This window comes from Zootoca vivipara, chromosome 8 (assembly GCF_965207765.1).
Source record: "Zootoca vivipara chromosome 8, rZooViv2.hap1.1, whole genome shotgun sequence".
In the NCBI taxonomy this organism is placed as follows: Eukaryota; Metazoa; Chordata; class Lepidosauria; order Squamata; family Lacertidae; genus Zootoca; species Zootoca vivipara.
The window spans coordinates 69,069,546-69,091,738 of record NC_142591.1 but is presented as its reverse complement, the minus strand read 5'-3'; the positions used below and the strand labels follow the sequence as shown (position 1 = coordinate 69,091,738).

General features: G+C 42.5%; 1 protein-coding gene across 1 annotated transcript in view; it reads right to left on the bottom strand.

Moving 5' to 3' along the window:
• Positions 1-6,140, bottom strand: part of EMC2 (ER membrane protein complex subunit 2) — a 41,010-nt gene extending 34,870 nt beyond the window's left edge. The window contains exon 1 of the mRNA XM_035125121.3: positions 6,073-6,140. Coding sequence (XP_034981012.1) covers positions 6,073-6,112 — 40 coding nt within the window. The 5' untranslated portion in view covers positions 6,113-6,140. The remainder of the gene's footprint in view (positions 1-6,072) is intronic.
• Positions 6,141-22,193: the final 16,053 nt, after the last annotated feature.

Here is a 22,193-nt window from a genome sequence, read left to right as displayed (position 1 = left end):
ATGATCAATTTTACATGATGAAAAAGCCATAGGGACTTCTTTGATTTGTTTTAGTAGGCCTATACAGTGGTACCTCTAGTAATGAACTTAATTCATTCTGGAGGTCCGTTCTTAACCTGAAACTGTTCTTAACTAGAGGTTTGCTTTCGCTAATGGGGGCCTCTTGCTGCCGCCAGCACATGATTTCCGTTCTCATCCTGGGACAAAGCTCTCAACTCGAGGTAACCCTTCCAGGTTAGCGGAGTTTGTAACCTGAAGCGTTTGTAACCTGAGGCGTTTGTAACTCGAGGTACCACTGTATTTTATAGACATCTTAAATGCAAAACAACTTATATTTTTATTACATTTTAATAGAAAAAGACAAGACTGAAGCTGTTGGTCTTCCTGTCACTTCAAAAGAATGTGATTGAATCTCAAATGTAGTGCAAGGAGTGACAGTCCAAACATACACAAAATAATGGAAGTTTCCTCCATGAATTTACTCAGCCACTATTAAAGCCTCCATGCCATTATATCTCTCAAATGTAATAATGACTGAATATTAAAGTATAGGGTATCTAGTGATGGAAAAATTTGAGACAGGCCATGTTTTGTCATTTGATCACTTAATATAAGAAACAAACACATTAAATGTCTGACAGTGTTAGCCTTGTACATGTTTATTTAGAAGGAAGGGTCCCTCCCAAGTGATCATGCAGAAATTGCAGCCTAGTACAGCCTGGTGATTTCTGTAAGGAAACAATATCAACTTTCAGCTTGTCACAATGGTGGTACTGGCCCAGATCTGATGATGTCAGCCAAATTTAATCATGAAAACAAGTTGTGGAATTAAGTTTCAAAGCTACTGCCCTGGTTTGCAAGTAATGGCTTGCTAGTGCTCTACGGTAGTTTATTTCCTCACAGTGTGGCAAACGGAGGAGGGGACGGGTGCAATGTTAGCAGTGTGCACCAGGATGCTTCCTGACTTCTGGTAAATTCTTGGCAGTAACTCCTGGAAGGGCCTGGGAGGACGGGACCCTGACTGACTCCAGCTATAAAAGTTGTGGATGCTGAAGAGACGAGGGAACATCTTGGCTGTCTCTTAGGGCAGACCCAGGTCACTCAGCCTGTGCTTCCACAGCCAAGGCCCGCTATGAACTACCATTGGCAGGACTGGTAGCAACAGCAGCAGTTCTATGCTTATGATAATACTTTATTCTTAGTTATGATATTTAACATTTGCATTTTACATCTGACTTCCTTTGTTTCTTAGTTTCCAGCTCATTATGTTGCTTTGAAAGTACTATACTTTATATTTGACTTTCTTCGGTGATGTTTTATTCTGGACTGTTTTATTTGATGTTCTAATATGTTGTAAACAACTTTTTTCTCTTAAAAATATAAAGCAGGAGAGAAATGAAATGAATACTAATAATTCTGGCTTGTTATTACATGCCTATCAGGCCACTGAATGACTCAAGAAATCCTCACAAATAATTTTTGTACACTGTGTTAAATTCTGTACTTCTTTTCCTATACTGTACTTTCATAGGCTACAATCTGAATATTGTTTCCAACTCTCTAAAACAGGCATAGGCAACCTTGGCTCGCCAGATGTTTTGGAACTACAACTCCCATGATTCCTAGCTAACAGGGCCAGTGGTCAGGGATCATGGGAGTTGTAGTTCCAAAACATCTGGAGAACCAAGGTTGCCTATGCCTGCTCTAAAAGAAAGAAAAAACATTACACATATTTCATCCAGGTTGCTCTATCTGGTCCTCCTCAGGACTTGGCACATGCCACATCCTTCTCCCTCTTAATTAAGATGAAGAATAAAAGTAGAGACATGCAAAGGAGGAAGCACTGTACTAATGACTTCGATTAGACTTGCATAGACTGCGCCCTAAAAAAGTTGATCATGGAATCAACTGGAGAGGCAAGAAAGCTTCCTTCAGAAAGTGGAAGACTTGCTCAAATAAGGAGAACAAAAAGGAACACAAACTTAGGCAAAATAAATACAAGCAGACAATAAGGGATGAAAAACAAATGAGTGCACTGCTAAAAACCATCAAAATAAAATCTTTAAGTATAGTACATTAGAAGCAGGAAGCCGGATAAGGAAATGGTTGAACCTTTAGACAACAAGGGAGTCAAAGGTGTGCTAGAAGAAAGGGATACTGCAGAGAAATTGGAATGAATTATTTGCATCCATCTTCACAGTGAAAGACGTAAAGTAGATCTCTGTGCCTAAACAAACCTTTTCAGGAAGGGAGTCTGAGGAATGAAGGCAAATAGTGGTGAGAGAGTTTTAGGCCTTAATGACATGTTGAAAAATGGACAATTCACTGGGTCCAGACAGCAACCACTCAAGAGTTCTTAAAGAACTCACATGTGAAATATTTAATGACTGGAAAGCAATGAACAGAGGCTTTGATTAACAATGACTATATAAGCAGGCCTGGTATTATCTCGAGCATGCACAGATGGGTAGAAGTTCTTTGGCAATTCTGGATAACTGACAGAGCATCAACTGCATGCATTTCTGAGTGTCAACATTGTATTTGAAACCATTACAAAATCTCCATTCAGTTTATTTTAAGAACAATACAAACTAGTTTTATGAAAGTGATTGTTCCCTGAAATACAGAAAACCTGCAACTTACGTGGGGGTTACTTTCCAGGGATCACACCTTAAACCCAGAATCACGTACAATCAAAACCCAACGGGTTCAATGGCAGGTGAGATTGCCAAAACCATTTCCCCAGAACCCCGCCCACTTTCTGCCCCTTTTTATTAATGTTGTTTTTCCCCCTGTGTGTAAAGCTGAATGTGCACAAGTTAAATGTGTATAAATTGTGGGACAACTATACACTGGTTAATTAAAGTATTGATGGCATTTTAAACTGGGGGGGTATTGTTTTTGTTTGTTATTGTTATGCATTTTTGTGTTTTTATATTGTAAATTGCCCTGTGATCATCAAATGAATGGTGGTTTAGAAATTTAATAAATAATAATACAACATCAATATTGCCACATTTTAGGGACCTGGAAAAACCAATGCAGGAGGAATTACCTCTGCCCAACACACACAACTGCTTCCTACAGAGGTTACCAACATGGGAAACAAGCATATGGAAATATTACCCCCATTGCTCAAGTATCTTCTTATCAATATTGTAGATGCTGTTTACATATAGGGAGCTGGCAGTTGGGTGATCTGCCTCTAGGGATTAACCTGTTTAGTCTTTTGATCCTCCATACTCTGTGGTTTCACAATATGGAATTACAATAACAAGTAATGCTAGTAATACATGACAGTACAGTGGTACCTCGGAAGTTGAACAGATTCCGTTCCGTAAGTCCGTTTCACTTCTAAAACGTTCGGAAACCAAGGTGCGGCTTCCGAGTGGCTGTGGGAAGCTCTTGCAGGCAATTGGAAGCCATTGTTGGACATTCGGGTTCCAAAAAACGTTTGCAAACCAAAAAATGTTTGCAAACATGGCGTTCGGGATCCAAGGTACGACTGTACTGTGATACTGGACAGGTTATAAAATATGTTTTAAAAATTAAATCCCATTTAAATACTGCCACTCTGAGGGAAATGGATGGCAATAATCTTCTGCATTTTATTTCTACTGCTTTGAAAGCAGATACAATTAGGTTTCCATTATGAAGTAGATAAGTATGCATATTAATAAAGAAATCTAGTTAAATCTTGTTGAACTACTTAATGATTTTTCTGCCTGTAGTAGCAACTGTAAAGCATTCTATTAGATCAGGCATCCCCAAACTTTGGCCCTCCAGATGTTTTGGACTACAATTCCCATCTTCCCCGACCACTGGTCCTGTTAGCTAGGGATCATGGGAGTTGTAGGCCAAAACATCTGGAGGGCCGCAGTTTGGGGATGCCTGTATTAGATGCTGTATAGTTTTTAATTGCATTTTTATCTAAGGAATTTAAATTGTAATACAATAAAACACAATACAAGAAATAAAAGGCAATAAAAACACAATTAAAATCATTATAAATATTTGATGCGGACATGCCACAGACAATCTGAATGAAGCTTGTGGACTACTACTGGTGGTCCACAGGCCACACTTTGGAAAACCCTGCTCTAGTTTGAATTCTTATTTAACACTCAAGTAAGAACTATATACAAGCATAAGAAATAATTCAGAAACCACAAAGAAAGCAACAGATTAGAACTGCAATCCCGCATGCCCTTAATTGGAACTCAGTGGATCTTTCTTCCAAGTAAATACCGGTATGCACAAGATGAATCTGCAAGAATCTTAAGACTGACCACAGCCTCATTGCTCTACCATAGATGTATATGCTTACAATGTAGCAGCTAAAAGTACAAGCTGAAAAACAGGAAAACCCAGGTTTTGGTTGGCCTTGGCAATCTACTTTTGTCCAAGCCTCAAGCCCTCAACTGCAATATGGAAGCAAATATATTGGTCATGAAGCATTGTAAAGCTCTTCAAACATGCAGTACTGTAATGAACTCCTCTATTGCATAGTAATGCATTATTTTACTATGATTATTTGATTTGGTTTTGATTTTATTTCCTGCATTTCTATGCCACTTTCCATCCAAATGAATCCCAAAGTGGCTTACAAGAAACGAATAACAATAACAGAACAGAGTATCACAAGTCCTGTGTTAAGTCATATTATACGATTATCAAATCAAAAAGGCATTTATAATCTATAAAACAATATTAACAAAATAGCAACAAAAAGTAAGCTAAACACTATTAAGTTTATAAGCCCTACCCCAGTGACTCATAATCTTTCACTCTATTCAGTTCATTAAAGTACATATACACATCCATCATAGGCAGGACCTTAATCTAAAAGAAATACTGTACCTACAACAGAGCTATACTTTAACTTATTAGTTATTAAGTTAAACCTGCGACCCATCAAGTGATGTTCAAGGCAGTCGCCAACAACTGCATGATTATAACAAAATACAACCATGTCCTTGGGTTCATTCAGCTGCTGCTCACAGGGCCTTGCTCATACATTACGTACTTATAAAGCCCCATCACTGCACCTGACATTTTACAAAGTTTCATTATCTTCTCTCTGACCCCCACTGCCAAAGTTCCCTGCCCCAAAGGGCATACAATCCCAAATTTTAACAGTAGGGGGGAGGCCAACAGCCAATGAAGTAGTGACAGTAAAAGGGTAGATTTATCAATTTTTAGTTAGGAAGAAGGATGAAAGGAAATGAAGGCAGATTGGGCAAGAGTCTTCACCTTCACCTCCAAGCTCTGCATCCTCAATCTCCAATGTGGGTTTAAAGAAAAAGAAAAACCTCAATTCACTGAAAACAGGACTAGGGGTATAGCCAGGGGGGCAGCTGCCTCCCGAATCAAGTAAATAAATAAAAAAAAACTTAACTAAAAGTATAAATTGTGGAAAGATTTTGACAGATATTTTTGAGCACTTGGGGTCAAAAGAATGTTAATTTAAAACAACTTTTGTCCAGACATTTCATTCCGAATCTGCTAGGCAAAGCCAGGCAAAGGATGGTGACAGGGGAGTATCCTGTCCGCCTAACATACCGGCAAATCCAGGCTACGTACGCTCATGCTAGGGGGAAAGGTTAAGTTGGTCCTTGTCTCGTTGCGTTTTTGTACCTCCCTAACTGTGACTACGACAGGACAGGAGAAAAAGGAAGGCTGTAAACTCCTTGAGATCGCCATTCTGTACGTTCCTACTCGGACGTAAACCCCACCAGGTAAGCAGCCCTGCAAGGCCCACGGGGTCGAGGCCATTATGGGGTTAATTCTGTGCGTAGATCAGCTTCGAGAATGCCACCTAAAGGACTCCCAGCCCAACTACGCGGGGCGGGGAGGGGGGGGGAGAGAGAGAGAGAGACGGTGAAGTTGCTGGGGCTTTTTCGCCTGGCGAGGGGAGGCGCTAGCAAGGCCTCGGCTATCCATCTGAAGCGGCGGCCGACTCCCCCCCCCCAAGCTGCTGTCGCTGCGCCCACACCTCACCCCGGTCCTCCCCTTCTCGCTCCCGCTAAACCAACACACACACACACCACGACCGGGCGGCCGGCAAGTTACCTTCCCAAGTGACATCGTACATGTCCGAGACCTTCGCCATCTTGCCGGGTTCCCCTCCCGCCTCGCCTGCGCCACGTGACCACCCGGAGCTCCGCCCACAGAGTTTCTTGGCCTCCGCCCCGTGCTCAACCGCTAACAGATCCGAGTCTGATTGGTTGGGGGAGCTGGGGGCGGGGCTCGGGTGCGGAGGGCGGGGAAAGCGAGCGACCCTCTTCGCCTCAGGTTGGCCTTAAAAGCGCCTTTCGCTCTCGGTCACCAGTTCGCTGAGGCGGACGACCTGGGTGAAGGGTGTCGTTCATACGCGGCTTTCAATCCGAGGATTTAGAAATCGTTTTATTTAGCTGCTTGCTTCCTTAGAGGATATGTTTATTAAATGGGGTGGGGGAATTCCCACAGCCACTTACGTACAGATAGTTTAAAAGGGGGGAAATATATATTCTCTGCCCTCAGGTTTACAATATAAAAGACAAGACACGCCACATTACCTCATAAAGGAAAAGCACATTCACAAGAGACTGCCCAGTGAATTAGATGTTGCAACATGAAGTAATGGCTGTTCCCCCTTTTATTTCATATTTCATATTTTATTCCATAAGTTCTGAGGTGGGAAAAAGAAAATACATGCAAGGGAGAGGGAGGGGGAATTCTTAATTTTATTTGCTTTGTGAAGTTATTAATTTAATTTACTATGTGAAAAATATTTTTCCCTCCCCCCCCCAAAAAAAAAGCAGCACAGCCCTTTTTCTTTTAACCTTTGGGGCTTTTTGCCTCTTTGGTGCTCACTCTTAACTGTGTTTTCTTTTGTACACCTGTGTGTATTATTTAACTCCCATCTTTCTTCACCCAAAGATGGACACTGAAGGGCTCACAAGAATCATGGAAACAGCAAACTGCAGTAGTAAGCCCATTAACGAAATACAAGCCGCACCCAGAGTCATGTAATATAGAAGTGGTGGGAAATGGCATGCAGGAGAGGAACATCAAGGTTGTTTGGAAGGCACGTGACTACTGTATCCTCAAAAGTGCTGTGCAAACATGTTGCAGTGGACCCTCAAGGCTTTCCTGGTGTGCACAGAAAACTATCACCAGATCTCCCTGGAGAGCAGTGGTCCCCCTGCACAGGGGCACCAAGCCAAGGGGGTGCAAAGCTATGACTTGAGAGCATGCGTAGAACAGGAGAGAGGGAAGAAGACGACAAATTTTGTCCTTGCCCAGGGCAATATTATCAAAGTTTGCCTCTGCTGGAGAGTTCCTCTGGATGGCTACTCAAGAATGCCTATTTTGCTGCCCTCATTGCCACATGGAAGTCCTGATGATGGACTGGTGGTAAAGGACCTACATAACTAATTATGGCAGATCATGGTGCTCGGACATCAAAACCTACTGTATAGATGTTCATACTGGTACTTTTTGACACATACATATGTACCCCTGCTGTGATTCTTTATCCTTCCGCATTCTTTGATCCTGGTTGGCAAGTAAAACCTGTGCCACAAAAGTACAGGATTTCCAGCATTTTAACTGATTCCATAGGAAGTTGTGTGAAAAAGCAGTGATTTCATACTTGGAACAAACTCGCACATGTGTCTCGCATAGGCATTAAGTCCCATTGTAAAATCTCAGGCTCAACCTAACTTTTTGCTGTCTTTCACACATGCAATGTGCACATGATTCCTCCCAAACTTTTTTAATGGTGCAGTAATTCCCACTGCATATTCTCATGCACATATATTTCAGTCTTCCTCACATAATACATAAAAAAATAGGACACATGATTGGGAACATTTTTATTAAAACTTCCACACCCCATTCCAAAACTCACCAAACCTCCATAGTCATCCACATATACTGGCTAGTAACTGTTGTGGTAAATTGTTCAAAATTAGAAGTGTCTTTCATTGTCCTTATACTTTCTGGAATCCTTCGCAGTGTTTCACACACATACTCGTATAGAAATCCATGGTAACTGCAAGAAGCAAGAAGGCTGATTCACACAAGCATGTTTCAAGCTTTTCCTATTTATTTTTCACTCCAGTGTAATAAGGAGGTGGTGAAGCCTTCACCTGGGCACCCACTTTTGCAGTGCCCAACTAAATAGGGAATGGAGCCTGTGGTTACGGCAACATGCACCTCACCTGGAGGAACACACCAAGCCATTATCACAGTTTAAGAAAGGATTCCCACCACCACCATAGAATCACGCCTCAGGTAAGATGTGAACTGTCAATCAGGTAACCAGATTCAGTGGATCACATTGCTATTAGGTTTTAGGGCTGTTCCACACTTTAGGCATAATTGCTGCAGATGCATCAGTGGTGTTTTCTGTAGTATTCATGCAGGAGGTTTGACGTTTCCATCACACAATTTCATCTTCTAGGTTTTAAATGTGAGGTGGGGAACCTGTGCTTAGGAGTAAGTAGCTATGGGGTTTTTAAAAAACAAAACTTTGGCATGGTATGTGAGCTTAAACGTGCAGGGCAGTCTCGAGCAGGTCGGGCGCCCTGGCACTGAGGGGCAGAGATCGCTCCGGCGCCCCCGCCCTCGCAGGGCGCAGCATGGCTTCCGTGCGACTTCACCGCGCAGCATCCCGCCTACCAGCCCAGCGCCCTGGCGCCCCGCACCACCAGGACTCTACCTAGAGCCGGCCCTGTAAACGTGTCAACTCAGAACTAAGCCCAATGAGTTCAGTTAAACTTACTCTCAAATAGGTATGCATAGGATTGCATCCTTAATGATTTATCCACAGATCTTACACCATTTGTCTATGATCGGTAGGGTTTACGACACCGCCACAAAATGTCACAATATGGACTTTGTTTTATTGAGCCTTGGTTGTACACACCAGTTTGAAAGTTTGAGAGAGACTGTATTTGGCATGGACAATATAGCACTGGCACAGGTTTCTTCCTCAATGGAAAAAGGAACCAGATTGTGACTTCATTAATTAACCACTTCCATATGAAGGCTCTTTTCCCAGAGAACCAGATGGAGTCCATGCAATTCACGGCTCTCAAAAGTTGTAGTCATCTTGCAGTTGATGCTGCCAAGACTGAGTAGAGAAAATGGGGGTGGGAGAGTACTGGTATTATTTCTGAACTTTCCATCTTTCCCAGTGAACCTTATTTAAAATATAAGGAGGGAAGAAAAGGAAAGGTGTGTGAGCAACCTGTGAGTTTATTCACACAATGCTGTATTTTTATTTTAAAAATGTGATTTACACAGTGGCTAATGAAATCAGTACAGTGATCTTTTCAGGAGATTTAAGAGCAGTTAACTGTTCTGGAGAGCGCCTGAATACATGCTGAGATCACAAATGACCACATCCTGGCACCACAGCGACTTTTCAGAGACATTCTAATTTGTGCTGTTCATGCGTTTAAAGTTATTGGGAGCTTCTGCACTCTACATTAGACCTGAAATTTGCACACATTTGCTCAACAGAGAAACACAACTACTGCAAACTCCACTGTGATTAAGGGTCATCCTAGTTACACACGGGTTTTGAGAGACAGAGTCTTATTTTTAGCAGGGTCAAAAAGAGGGAGTGAACTCATAGTCCCATCACACTCAATGGACCTTGTGAGTAAGACAGCACTGTAAATCACACACCAGGCAGTTATAATGGTCAGGGATAACCACAAAAGACAAGGAGGCATTTTATCTTCAAACCATTTGAACTGGCTTTTTGATTGGAAGTTGCTTTTCTAGGGTTCCAGAAAATTCCTTCCAAATGGGGCATTGCTAGGGACATGAGACACAAAAGATCTAGAGCAGGCATCCCCAAACTGCGGCCCTCCAGATGTTTTGGCCTACAACTCCCAGGATCCCTAGCTAACAGGACCAGTGGTTGGGGAAGATGGTAATTGAAGTCCAAAACATCTGGAGGGCCGAAGTTTGGGGATGCCTGATCTAGAGCTCAGTCCCTCCCTCCCTCCCCCCCTCTCTCTCTCTCACACACACGCACGCACATAACCTACTTCCCATCCTTTGTACTGGAAATCCTTTAACTAGAGAGGCCAGAGGTTGAGTCTGAGACATCATGAATACAACCCATGCATTCTACGGTACCACTGAATTCTGGCCATATGGTTAAGGACCAGCTTCACTGGAAAGATTAAAAAGAAAAAACACAGCTCTATTCAAGATCAAATTGGACTCTAGGCCCTGGCCAGTGACCACTTAACCTAGGCAGCTTTGCAAGAGAAAATGAATTCCATCTTCAGAGGGGGGGGGCAGCAATTTTCAGCCAGGAGATGATTTTGTTAGAGCACATACCTGAAACAGACTTGCAAGCAAGCTTGATTCTATTTAAAAAGTTGGCAACAAACCCTTGTAAAATTCAAGGCCATGCATTCCAAACATATACTAAGGAACACCTGTGAGCTCTGCTTTGGGACAAGGAGGTTAATGTGTTAGTGTAAGCCGATTTGTGGCCAAAAACTTAAAATCCGTTACTTGTGCAAAACATTCTGTCAAACTGAAGGACATGAGCAAGGAAGGCAGCAATGTTTTAGGGAATGTTGTCACAGACTGGAAAGTCATTTAACCAAAATTCAGTTAGCTTTCCTTTTATTTCATCCACCATTCCCACAGGCCTGAAGAGTCCTGCAAAAGATGGCTTGGAGCATAAATGACGTCGTGTGACTCCCTGCCCACATTCTCTACCCCAGCACAAGGAGAACTATGACGTATGAGATTTCAAAACAGACTGACACGAGAGGCCAAAGAACAGATGGAAGCCTTAGGTTTTCAGGGTTGGCCCAAGAAATTTTGTTGGCTGAGGCAAAGGACAAGATGACTGCCACCCCTTCAAAGCACAGAAACTGCCTGGGTGGGCAGCTGAATCTTAGAAGACTTAGGGCAGGCAGTGTGACACACATAACTCTGAACTTCAGTACCTTGCCACCACTCCCTGCCTGCTCCACAGTGCCTATGGGCAGGGCTGGCCCTGTAAGTTCTGCACCAGTAGCACTCTAGTTCTCCAGCAGCACCAGAACAGACTCAGCTCCATAGGCCCAGCCTGACTAGTGTCAAGTGACTCCGCAGGGCAATCCAGACCCTAGAAAGTCCCAACAAATGGAAAGGAAAAAACAGCAGAGTCTTGCGGCAGACTAGATTTATTGTGGCATAATGTTTCATGGATTAAGTCAGCTGCAGCACATGAAGGGGTGATATGATAGCCATGTTCAAATATATGAAAGGATGTCATATGGAGGAGGGAGAAAGATTGTTTTCTGCTGCTCCAGAGAAGCGGACACGGAGCAATGGATTCAAACTTCAAGAAAGAAGATTCCACCTAAACGTTAGGAAGAACTTCCTGACAGTAAGAGCTGTTCGGCAGTGGAATTTGCTACCAAGGAATGTGGTGGAGTCTCCTTCTTTGGAGGTCTTTAAGCAGAGGCTTGACAGGCATATGTCAAGAATGCTTTGATGGTGTTTCCTGCTTGGCAGGGGGTTGGACTGGATGGCCCTTGTGGTCTCTTCCAACTCTATGATTCTATGATTCTAAGGGGTGGCAGAACTGTAGCTACAGGTAAGCTAGCCCCTGGTGAAGCCTCCACAGGGGCACCATTGAGGCTGTATGCAAATGTGTGAGGGTGTGTGGCAATGTGAGTCTTTGACCCGGGTGAAATAAAGCCTCATACGGTGTAATATGTGATGTGTTGTTGTACATCAGGTGTTGTATTTACCTAATTTTAAGACCTGCTAAGGAACAGTTGCTGGAGGAGACTCTTGAGAGTTCCATGGACTGCAAGAAGATCAAACCTATCCATTCTGAAGGAAATCAGTCCTGAGTGCTCACTGGAAGGACAGATCCTGAAGCTGAGGCTCCAATACTTTGGCCACCTCATGAGAAGAGAAGACTCCCTGGAAAAGACTCTGATGTTGGGAAAGATTGAAGGCACAAGGAGAAGAGGGCAACAGAGGACGAGATGGTTGAACAGTGTTCTCAAAGCTACCAACATGAATCTGACCAAATTGCAGGAGGCAGTGGAAGACAGGAGTGCCTGGCATGCTCTGGTCAATGGGGTCATGAAGAGTTGGACACGACTAAACGACTAATCAACAACAAGGAACAGATGATTGTTATATGTATGTAAAACAACACAACTCAAAAGAGGGTGTTTTCTTTTCCCCATGACTGTGTGTGTTTTGAGGTGGAATTCCAAGGTAATTCTAGACAGGGAAGAGGATGGGGACAAAACTAGAATAAGTTGGCTTTGCCTGTCACTGGCTGTCAGGGACCGTGCTGAGGAGGGCTGCACTGAGGAGGAATGTTGGGAGCCTCCCACTGCCCCTGAGTCTTCCCAGGAGCAGGAGGACAAGTATAGATTTGGTTTGCAGAAGGGCATAGTTCAGAAGGCAGAAGCTGGGAAATACTGGATGGGGAACAGCTAGGAGAAGAAGCACTGGGGGAGAGAGAGTTAACAGATTCACTGTCTCTGGAAAGCATTCCTCCGCCCAGCCCAAGGACAAGAAGAGCTGATAAGAAGGCAAAACAGAAAGCACAGAGATTACGAGCTCAGGTTATAAGATGCAGTAGTGACCTGGGTGAATAGGGAGGAAGTGGGCGGAACTCTTAATTTGGAGCACTGCCATTCCTAGGAAATAGATTCTCTCTCTGTGATCATTAAAGTTTTTAACTGGTAAGAAGACTCCTTTTCCTTTGTTCTGCTTATCTACTGCCCCCCCCCGGGGGTGGGGAGCCGATTCCCTGAAGCCTGACACTGGTTATACCTTCTATTGGTCTCCCTGCCTCCCTACCAGTCCCAATGGCGGTCAGTCACCATTGGAAGCAGACTCCAACTGCTGTGCTTGTTTTCAAGCTTGGCCGAGGCCTAACATCAACACATGGCCAGTTTTCTATTTCTACTCTGCCGAATCTCTGAAATCTGTAGCTGCTTGTTGATGATGGATTGACTACATAAACCCAAACTCTTCTCAAACTCCATAAAGAGAGCCAGTGTGGTGTAGGAGAGCAACAGGGTGTCTGTTGTGGGGGAGAAAGGGAAAGGAGAATGTTAGCCGCTTTGAGACTCCTTCGGGTAGTGATAAAGCGGGATATCAAATCCAAACTCTTCTTCTTCTTCTTCATAAAATAACCAAACTTGAAGGTGTTTTAGCTAAAACTTCTCCACAGTCTGGGAGGACTGTGTGCCAGTCTTGGCTCAAGCAAGCTCTTTAACTCAGAAGCCTTCGCTTTGCAGTTTGACTGTTCATCTCCTGGCTTCTAAAACCGAAGCCACAGATGGAAATTTTAACTAGGGAGAAGCAAGGTTTTTGTGCAAAAAAAAGCCACAGAAAACCCTTAAGAAAAACAGGATTTGGCTGGTGAATATCATGCAGTATTAGTTTTACAGCTAAAAGGACAATACAATAGACAGATCTAGCATATATATATGAATATGTATATATGTATATATTCCAATATATATATATATATATATATATTGGATTTGACATAGAGTCTTAATTAAATATTAAATATATTTAATTAAACACCATCTTATTATTATTATTATTATTATTATTATTATTATTATTATTATTTAATTAAACACCATATTGATATATGGGCGGGGTAGGGAAGAGAATCTCTATTGTGGTAACATATGGGATAGACCCAAGAGAGACCTATGGAGGCATACATCCATATAGCTTTAAGAGAGTTCTGCAGTCATATAGGTCAAGCTGCCTTTTGCCATATGTTCCTGAAGGTTTCTATTAATGAATTAGCTCTTTGGATTGAAGCATGGGGCCTGCCCATAAACACGGCACATTTCCAAGAGTAAATGCACTTTTGTGCAGAACCTCTGTGCTGTATGATATAACTTCCACTCCCTGGTAGTGTGATTTTCCAAATGTGTCTTGCATTTGATAACCTGATATCACTGGTGCAAGAAGAATAGTTGACCTAGAGCAGATGTCCATAAATGTTAAGCACACTTGAAGCAAATCAAATGGACCACACCACACCTTTTGCTCATGATCAAATAACGCCATTAACCTGTGGTTTTGAGGGATGTTGTCTAACAACAGTGCCGTTGCTTGGCAAACTTGAATGTTTTGTGACTTTTCATTTGTAGCATATTACTTTTGTGTCCCGCCTCCAGTAAGCTCAGTGCAGCTTACGTGGAAATTTAGTACTTAAAACAACCCTGCGAGGGGATCAGGCTGAGTCAAAGTGTCTGACCCCAAGTTCCATTCAAGTGTCCCTTTAGAAACCTGGCCACCTGCCAATCACGAGCCTCTTCCTATTGACTGCTATGACTTGTTATGATCTGGCAAACAATCACTTGGAGAAGGTCCAGGACTGTATTCTCACTCAGTTTGCCTTAGGAAGAAATGTGTTCGATGTGCTGTTTGGACCTGAAATGATTCAGAAGTGAAAGCATCTCTGGATGAAGAAGACATACTCCCTCATTATGACTCTTTTCAGATGGTTCAACTCATGAAGCTCTGTCTCACCCCTTATATAGCCAGCCAATTGCTGCTCTCTGGAAGAGAAGACCACCTGCAGATACCATCCCATCAGGATGTCAGTTCCATACAATGTAGGAAATGAGCCCGTAGGCAAAAGACAAGATGGTGTCCTCACCCAAGGCACCTACGGAAGACAGTTGGACTAGAAGTTGCATCTTACTCCAATGGTGGTGGAAGGCCATACCTGCCAAGTTGCTGTCCGAGAAATAAGGGACCGGGCCGGAAGTAGCAGACTGGAAGTAGCGTTGCCGCCATTTTGGAACTGGGTGGAGCATGCTCAGAAGTGACTTTTGATGCTGCTTTGCCCAGTTCCAAAATGGCTGCCGCGCCAGAAGTCGCACTGCAGCCATTTTGGAACTGGGCAGAGCAGCATCAAAAGTCGCTTCTGAGCATGGTCCGCCCAGTTCCAAAATGGCCGCCGCGCCAGAATAAACCGGGAAAAAACAAAAAAAATCCATTTTTTCAGCTAAGAACAGCTGGAAAAATGGGGATTTCCCGGAGAATACGGGAGACTTGGCAGCTATGGTGGAAGGCTAGTATCTTCCACCGCACTGGAGGGCAGCAGGCTAGTGTAGGGGGTACCAAGTGGGCCTCTATCCCTTCCCTGCCCCTCAACCTCATACTGCCTCGTTCATCTTCTGCTTTGTAGAACAATGGTTCATCTGCTGTGCAGAACAATAAAAAAGACATGCCACACAATTGGTTGTGTCTTGTGTGACTCAGTTCTCAGTTACAGGGCATCTTCCTAGTGATTATCTGGCAATTCCCACAACCCAAATTGCATGGATTTCTACTGTTTAGTAGTGTTAACGGAAAATCTGAGGGCTCCCTTGGACAAAACAAGACTCCAGCCAAGAATATTAGAGCAAAACAGCAGCCAGTAGGCTTGGTCTTTATTAAAGAGAAATACTGTCGTGACAGGGCCCCACCTGCAACAAGGTGAAGCAATATGGAGACCCCGAACAAAGGGGGTCTTCCCTTTTTATTAGCATCCCACCACCAAGGTACACCCCTAAAGATACATCACTAATATGTCATTGATACATCAAAAAGGAGGGGTCCAGAGGTAGAAATTTGAGTACCTGGCCAGCTGCTCCTGGCCTCTTCTCACCCCCTCCCTGTTACATTCCACAGGACAAAGAGAAGTTTCACAATCATTATGAAGGAGATAGCTGTTCTTTGATCAGGGGTCAACAAACTTTTTCAGCAGGGGGCCAGTCCACTGTCCCTCAGACCTTGTGAGGGGCCAGACTATATTTTGAAAAAATATATAAACGAATTCCTATGCCCCACAAATAACCCAGAGATGCATTTTAAATAAAAGGACACATTCTACTCAGGTTAAAACATGCTGATTCCCGGACCGTCTGCGGGCCAGATTGAGAAGGCAAATGGGCCGCATCTGGGCCCCGGGCCTTAGTTTGGGGACCCCTGGATTAGATCCTGAGTCAATCCAGTTTGGGAGGAAAATCCATTGTGTAGAAGATAGTCGGCTGTCTGCCACAGTTGGAGGTGTAAATTCCCTTGCCAGAGGAGGCTGTATACCTGTTGTCTTGCTTGCCGGATTATGGCCATTGGGTGAATCCTCCAAGATCCCCCCTTTGATAGTGAACCTATGTATTATAAGAAGAATGAAAGGGGGGGGGGTATTTTCCTGCAACGGTAGTCAAACAATACATGCATACACTAGACTTACATGGAAACTATTTTTTTGTTTCTGTATATGCTGGAAGCCACTCAGAGTAGCTGTGGCAACCGAGTCAGATGGGTGGGGTACAAATAATAAAATTATTATTATTATTATTATTATTATTATTATTATTATTATTATTTCTAGCATAATTTTTGAGAGAGGGGGTCAGGGAATGCTCAAAAAAGTGACCATTCTCAGAATTTTTTGGGGGGAGAAAACCAATGAGAGTTAAAAGTGGTATAGAACTGATGGAAGATAGGCAGCTAACTCAAAAAAGACCCGTATATTTGTAATATAAATTCATGGGGGGCCTATAGCTCAGTGGTAGAACACATGGTTTGTATACAAGTTCACACCCTCTAGTTTAAAGGATCAGATCACACCTGATAGAGAAGACCCTTGTTTTTAAGGTTAAATCCACAACATACATTTAAAGCACCTGGCTTTCCTGAAAGAATCCTGAGAATTGTATTTTTTAAGGATGTTGGGGATGTAAATTACAGTTCTGAGGATTCCATGGGGGAAACAATGTGCTTTAAATATATGGTGTGAATGTGATAATAGATTTTGGAAAGCAGCTCCCTATGGCCCAAATATACCCAAAGAGGAGAAAAGCAGGAATGTATTGAGATTGCGAATTTTATTCAACCCTAAAGCATAGCTGTAATGTATTGTGAAAAACTACAAAATAAAGGCCTTTTTCAATTTATATGCCACAAAACCATATATACCACAAAATAATACAAAAGACACACAAACACACACAGTTTTTAAGATTCAAAATATTCCAAGTTGTCAAAAACTGAGCTACCCCATGCAGCAAGAATCTCTCCTCTCCCCTTGTCTTCAGTATTTACCATTTCAAACTTCTGTGTGCAAAGTAATGGAGTGATCTCTGGAAATGTAAGTGGAGGAATTATTTTGAAACCAGTCAAAGGAACTTCTTAACTGGAATGTGATCTCTTACTCCCTTTCTTTGAAGAGTCATCGACAGCTGGAGTTAAGTTAGCAGTCTTCTGACAAACTGTATGAGAACAAGTTCATGGTATAGCTCACATTCACTGGGGTATTGAAGAGCTCAACAGATAAAGACTTGTGTGGTTTGGTTCAAGCTGTGGTTACTGGACTGGATCCCGGTGTGAATAAAGATCAGGTTCGGATTTATGTTGGCATGCTGAATTGCAAGCAGAATACAATTTTATTTTGGCTTCAAACGAGAATCTTATTCAGGCGTAGTTGTGCAGCATTTTCATTCCATCTCATGGAATATCTCTCTTATGTGGGAGGGGTGACTAATACCCCAGAGGACAGGATCACACTTCAAAATGACCTTAACAGATTAGACAACTGGGCCAAAGCAAACAACATGGATTTTAACAGAGAGAAATGTAAAGTACTACACTTGGGCAAAAAAATGAAAGGCACAAATACAGGATGGGTGACACCTGGCTTGAGAGCAGTACATGTGAAAAGGATCTAGGAGTCTTGGTAGACCACAAACTTGACATGTGTCAACGGTGTGATGCAGCAGCTTAAAAAGCCAATGCAATTCTGGGCTGCATCAATAGGAGTATAGCATCTAGATCAAGGGAAGTAATAGTACCACTGTATTCTGTTCTGGTCAGACCTCACCTGGAGTACTGTGTCCAGTTCTGGGCACCACAGTTCAAGAAGGATACTGACAAGCTGGAACGTGTCCAGAAGAGGGCAAGTAGCCTTTTTAATAACTGGGATTTGCAGGGATGTTCCCCCAGTTCTACGAAAACTGGAAAACTTCTTAGTAGTTTGTTTTCTGTTATACTACTAGCTCCTGTGTTTTCAAGTGTTGGTGACAATCTACCGTAATCAATTTGTCCAAATGGAGGAAAGAGCTGGGAGGGCCTGCTTGCAACACATTAACACACCACGCACATCAATGCACCTGAGAAACTTCTTTGTAACATTTCAAGTTCCTTTATACTTAGCAGCTCCTGATTATACCTATACAATGTAACATAGTATTAAGTTAAATAAACAAGAGGCATTGGTCATTAAAATGAGGGGGTACTTTTAAAAATGTCAGCACAAGTTCAATTTCCTTTACCCTCCCCATAGCCTGACTAAACTACTGCCAGAATCTTCTGTTGTGGCTTACCTCCCACTGAAGAGCCCTCCCAGGTAGATCTGAAAGAAAGAAAGAAAGAAAGAAAGAAAGAAAGAAAGAAAGAAAGAAAGAAAGAAAGAAAGAAAGAAAGAAAGAAAGAAAGACTTGCTGGTCTCCTAACAAGATTTGGTTACTCACTCTAAGAAAGTGCCATCCACCTTCTGTCTTCTTAAGTGTTCCAGTGTTGAGAGATCCACTGCTCGGGGTTCACTGGCAGTTTCTCGATCTAATGCTCCCAAGTGGATTTCATCAAGATCAAGTAAGGTGTTGCATGGCACTATCAACATGTGGGCATCCCTTCACATACTTTTGCTCTGCTCCAAGAAGAGCACAAGCCAATGGAACATGATTCATCCTGCATTGGGCTTGTGGTGATGCAGAGGCAAGCTTTTTCACAAATGGCAGTGCCATTATGAGATGCATTCCTTACTGAAATAAAAAAGGGGGGGCACATCTGTATTGGCATCCCACCGGCTTTTGAAGATGTATCCGTCCACACAGGCATTCCCTTGATTTCTGAGCCCGAGTCCTCTGTTTTAATTTGCTGCATTGTTTTAATGGGAATGCTTATGGCATGTGAGTGTTTTAACGTTCTAATGGGATTGTTTTGTGTTGCATTTAAATTGTAGATGTTTTTATTTCATAGAATCATAGAATCATAGAGTTGGAAGAGACCACAAGGGCCATTAGCATGTCCCTTGAGAGGTCATTCAGACATCCTTTGCCCAGCTAGTGCCTTGATTGCTAGGGAAATGTATTTCCCCAGCACCAGTCAGAGCCGTGCAAGGGATGAATGGTTTTGCTTCATTAAGAAGAAGAATTTCAAAAATGAACTGGCTTAGGAGCAACTGGGGAGAACTATAGTGAAGCCTACCAAAAGTTCTCCTTTCCCATTCATATAGTGAATGAAGTGTTAGGTCATGAGGTGTACATGTAAAGAACAATCCCATGGTTCCTTGAGATCACTTGCAGCAAAAATTCATTCTGAATACTGGATAGATGCTATAGGACTTGAACCCTGATAGATCCTTCCTTCATGCAACACTGAATTCCCAGAGAACAGATAAAGTTGCTGCCTCTCCCTGATCCCTGTGCTGGCTATACTTTTAAGGGTGACTCTAGTCTACGCAGTATCTCAGCAAAGGCATGGTCCCAAACCCATGTCCGACAGATCTTAAGCTGATGTCAGCGCTGAAAAGCGGGCAGAATAGAGCCGGGACCAGAGATGGGGTTTTGGGGGGGGGGATCGGCTGGATCCTAAGCCCATTTAGATCCATCACATGGCCTGGCAACCCCAGCGTGAGTTAAGCTGACAAAAAGAGTGGTATAACTCAAACACCATTTTAATAGCTTGTTTAGGCCAGGCTTAGGCCAGCTCAACCAGAAGTAACCCAACTAGGGTGATGACTTTTTTACAACCTCATTTCCCTGTATCATAATTTGATAAGCTTTCATTAAAGATTAGATAAAATCTTACTTTCAAAGAGATTTGATTTAAAAAAAAACCTCACGCACAAAATGATTTTAAAAAATTTATTTATCAGTTTTTTGACCATTTTTGAAGTCACTGTAAGCAGATATAAAATTGAACCCAAGCTTTAGAGTCACATATATACCCTGTTTCTCATATTTTAAGACACACCCATAAAATAAGCCATAGCAGGATTTTAAGCATTCAATGAATATAAGCCATACCCCGAAAATAAGACATAGTGATAGGCGCAGCAGCCATGCCGGCCGCAGCAGGAGGAGGAGGAGGAAAAAAATAAGGCACCCCCTGAAAATAAGCCATAGTGTGTTTTTTTGAGGAAAAATAAATATAAGACGGTGTCTTATTTTTGGAGAAACACGGCACAACATTATATAGGGTCATCAAACACACAAGGAAGCTTTTTTTAGCTACAGTAACAGTATATACGCCACTAGAGGACGATGTTTTGCTACCTCTCCTGTAGGTTCTTTTCCCAGCATGCCCAGCAGGGTCTGCTGGCTGAGTTTTGAGGTCCCAAAAAGGGGCTTTTACCTTGCGCAGGTGTGACATTTGTATACCCTATGTTGCTAAGAACACTCCCCATTGTGGAATGTGGTGTTGTGTCCAAATTTGATACGAAATATATATAGAATTGTTAATACAATATTATGAAATGGTAAAACGGCATACAAAAAAAATTTAAAACCGGTTTGAGGTATATTTCAATGGAATATACCTCATTTTAGTCATTAATAGGCAAAAGTTCATCCATTTGTGCTACAGGAAATAATTTTTGAGGGGGGGGGGAATGAAAAAGTCATCACCCTAATTCCCACTCCTGAATGCAGTTTGAATCTGATGTACTTTATGGCAACTTAACTTCTACTGGGTTTGCTTTATGCCAGCTTCTTGCATATAGAACTGCAGCCTTACCTGGGAGCAAGCCCCATGGTGCTCAGCGGGGTTTATTTCTCAATAAACAAGGTTAACATTGCATTGAAAAAATGTGTGAGGCAGAATGACTGACAACATGGACTCCTTGCTAACCTCCGATAGGTGTGCATGTACGACAATACCATCTCCTTGTTAATCTCAATTAAGGGTGGGCGGGTGATGTATAATTCATAGAGGTGCAAAGTATACATAGCTGCAGATGTGTGCAGGATAATTGCAAATGCCAGAATCTTTTAATTATATCATGTCGAGGCCAGTGGAGTTGCAATTACCTCTCCCGTAAAATATGTATGTATAATAATGGTTCAGTGTTCGGAATCAAAATGAAATGGCCACAATTAAACCACAGTCTTTCTGGAAACCATATAATATCTGGGTGTCCAATAAGCTCCAGACCACCCAACCTTCCATTGACTGTGGCTTCTCCAAGTTAAACCCCACCAGTTTCCAATAGTATTGAGCACTGGTTATTTTAAGGCTCTTGTGAACAGGGCATAGCATAATATATTTTACATTAAAAGTAAAATATTACTTTAAGCTTGAAAATAAAATAAAAAAATTACATCCTGATTTTGCCCATGTGTGCAGCAGATGAATTAAGAGTTTTGTAATAACAATTATTTGGTTAAAAAGTAGTCATTTATCTTCTATTTCACTTCTAACTTACAAGACCCAGTATGTAAACAAAAGGGAGCTGGCTAAGCAAATCCAAATTTTCTTAGATTACTTCCCCCCCCCCCTAAGACACAGCTTTTCCTCAACTCAAAATAATCTCACACAAGGTATCCAGCTTGGTTGAAATATATAAATATCCTTTCATTTCTTGCTTCTGTAGAGTAACTATTGCAAGCCTATTAGATAACAAGAGATACCCAACCAAAGTGAGTATGCAAGCAGCAATGGCACTCTCTCACATTGGAAAATCTGATTACTGTAGCGTGCTTTGTGTGGGGCTGTCCTCGTATCTGGTCCAGAAGATGCAGCTAGTTCAGAATGCAGCTGAGAAAGCTGAAATTGTTTTCTACCAGACCAGGTTCAAGGTTCTTGCATTAATTCACAAAGCCCTAAATGGCTTAGGCCCAGTGTACATAAAGGACCATTTGATGCCTTATGCCAGGGGTCAGCAAACTTTTTCAGCAGGGGGCCAGTCTACTGTCCCTCAGACCTTGTGTGGGGCCAGACTATATTTTTTTGGGGGAAATGAACACATTCCTATGCCCCACAAATAACCCAGAGATGCATTTTAAAGAAAAGCACACATTCTACTCATGTAAAAACACCAGGCAGGCCCCACAAATAACGCAGAGATGCATTTTAAAGAAAAGGACACATTCTACTCATGTAAAAACATGCTGATTCTTGGACCGTTCGTGGGC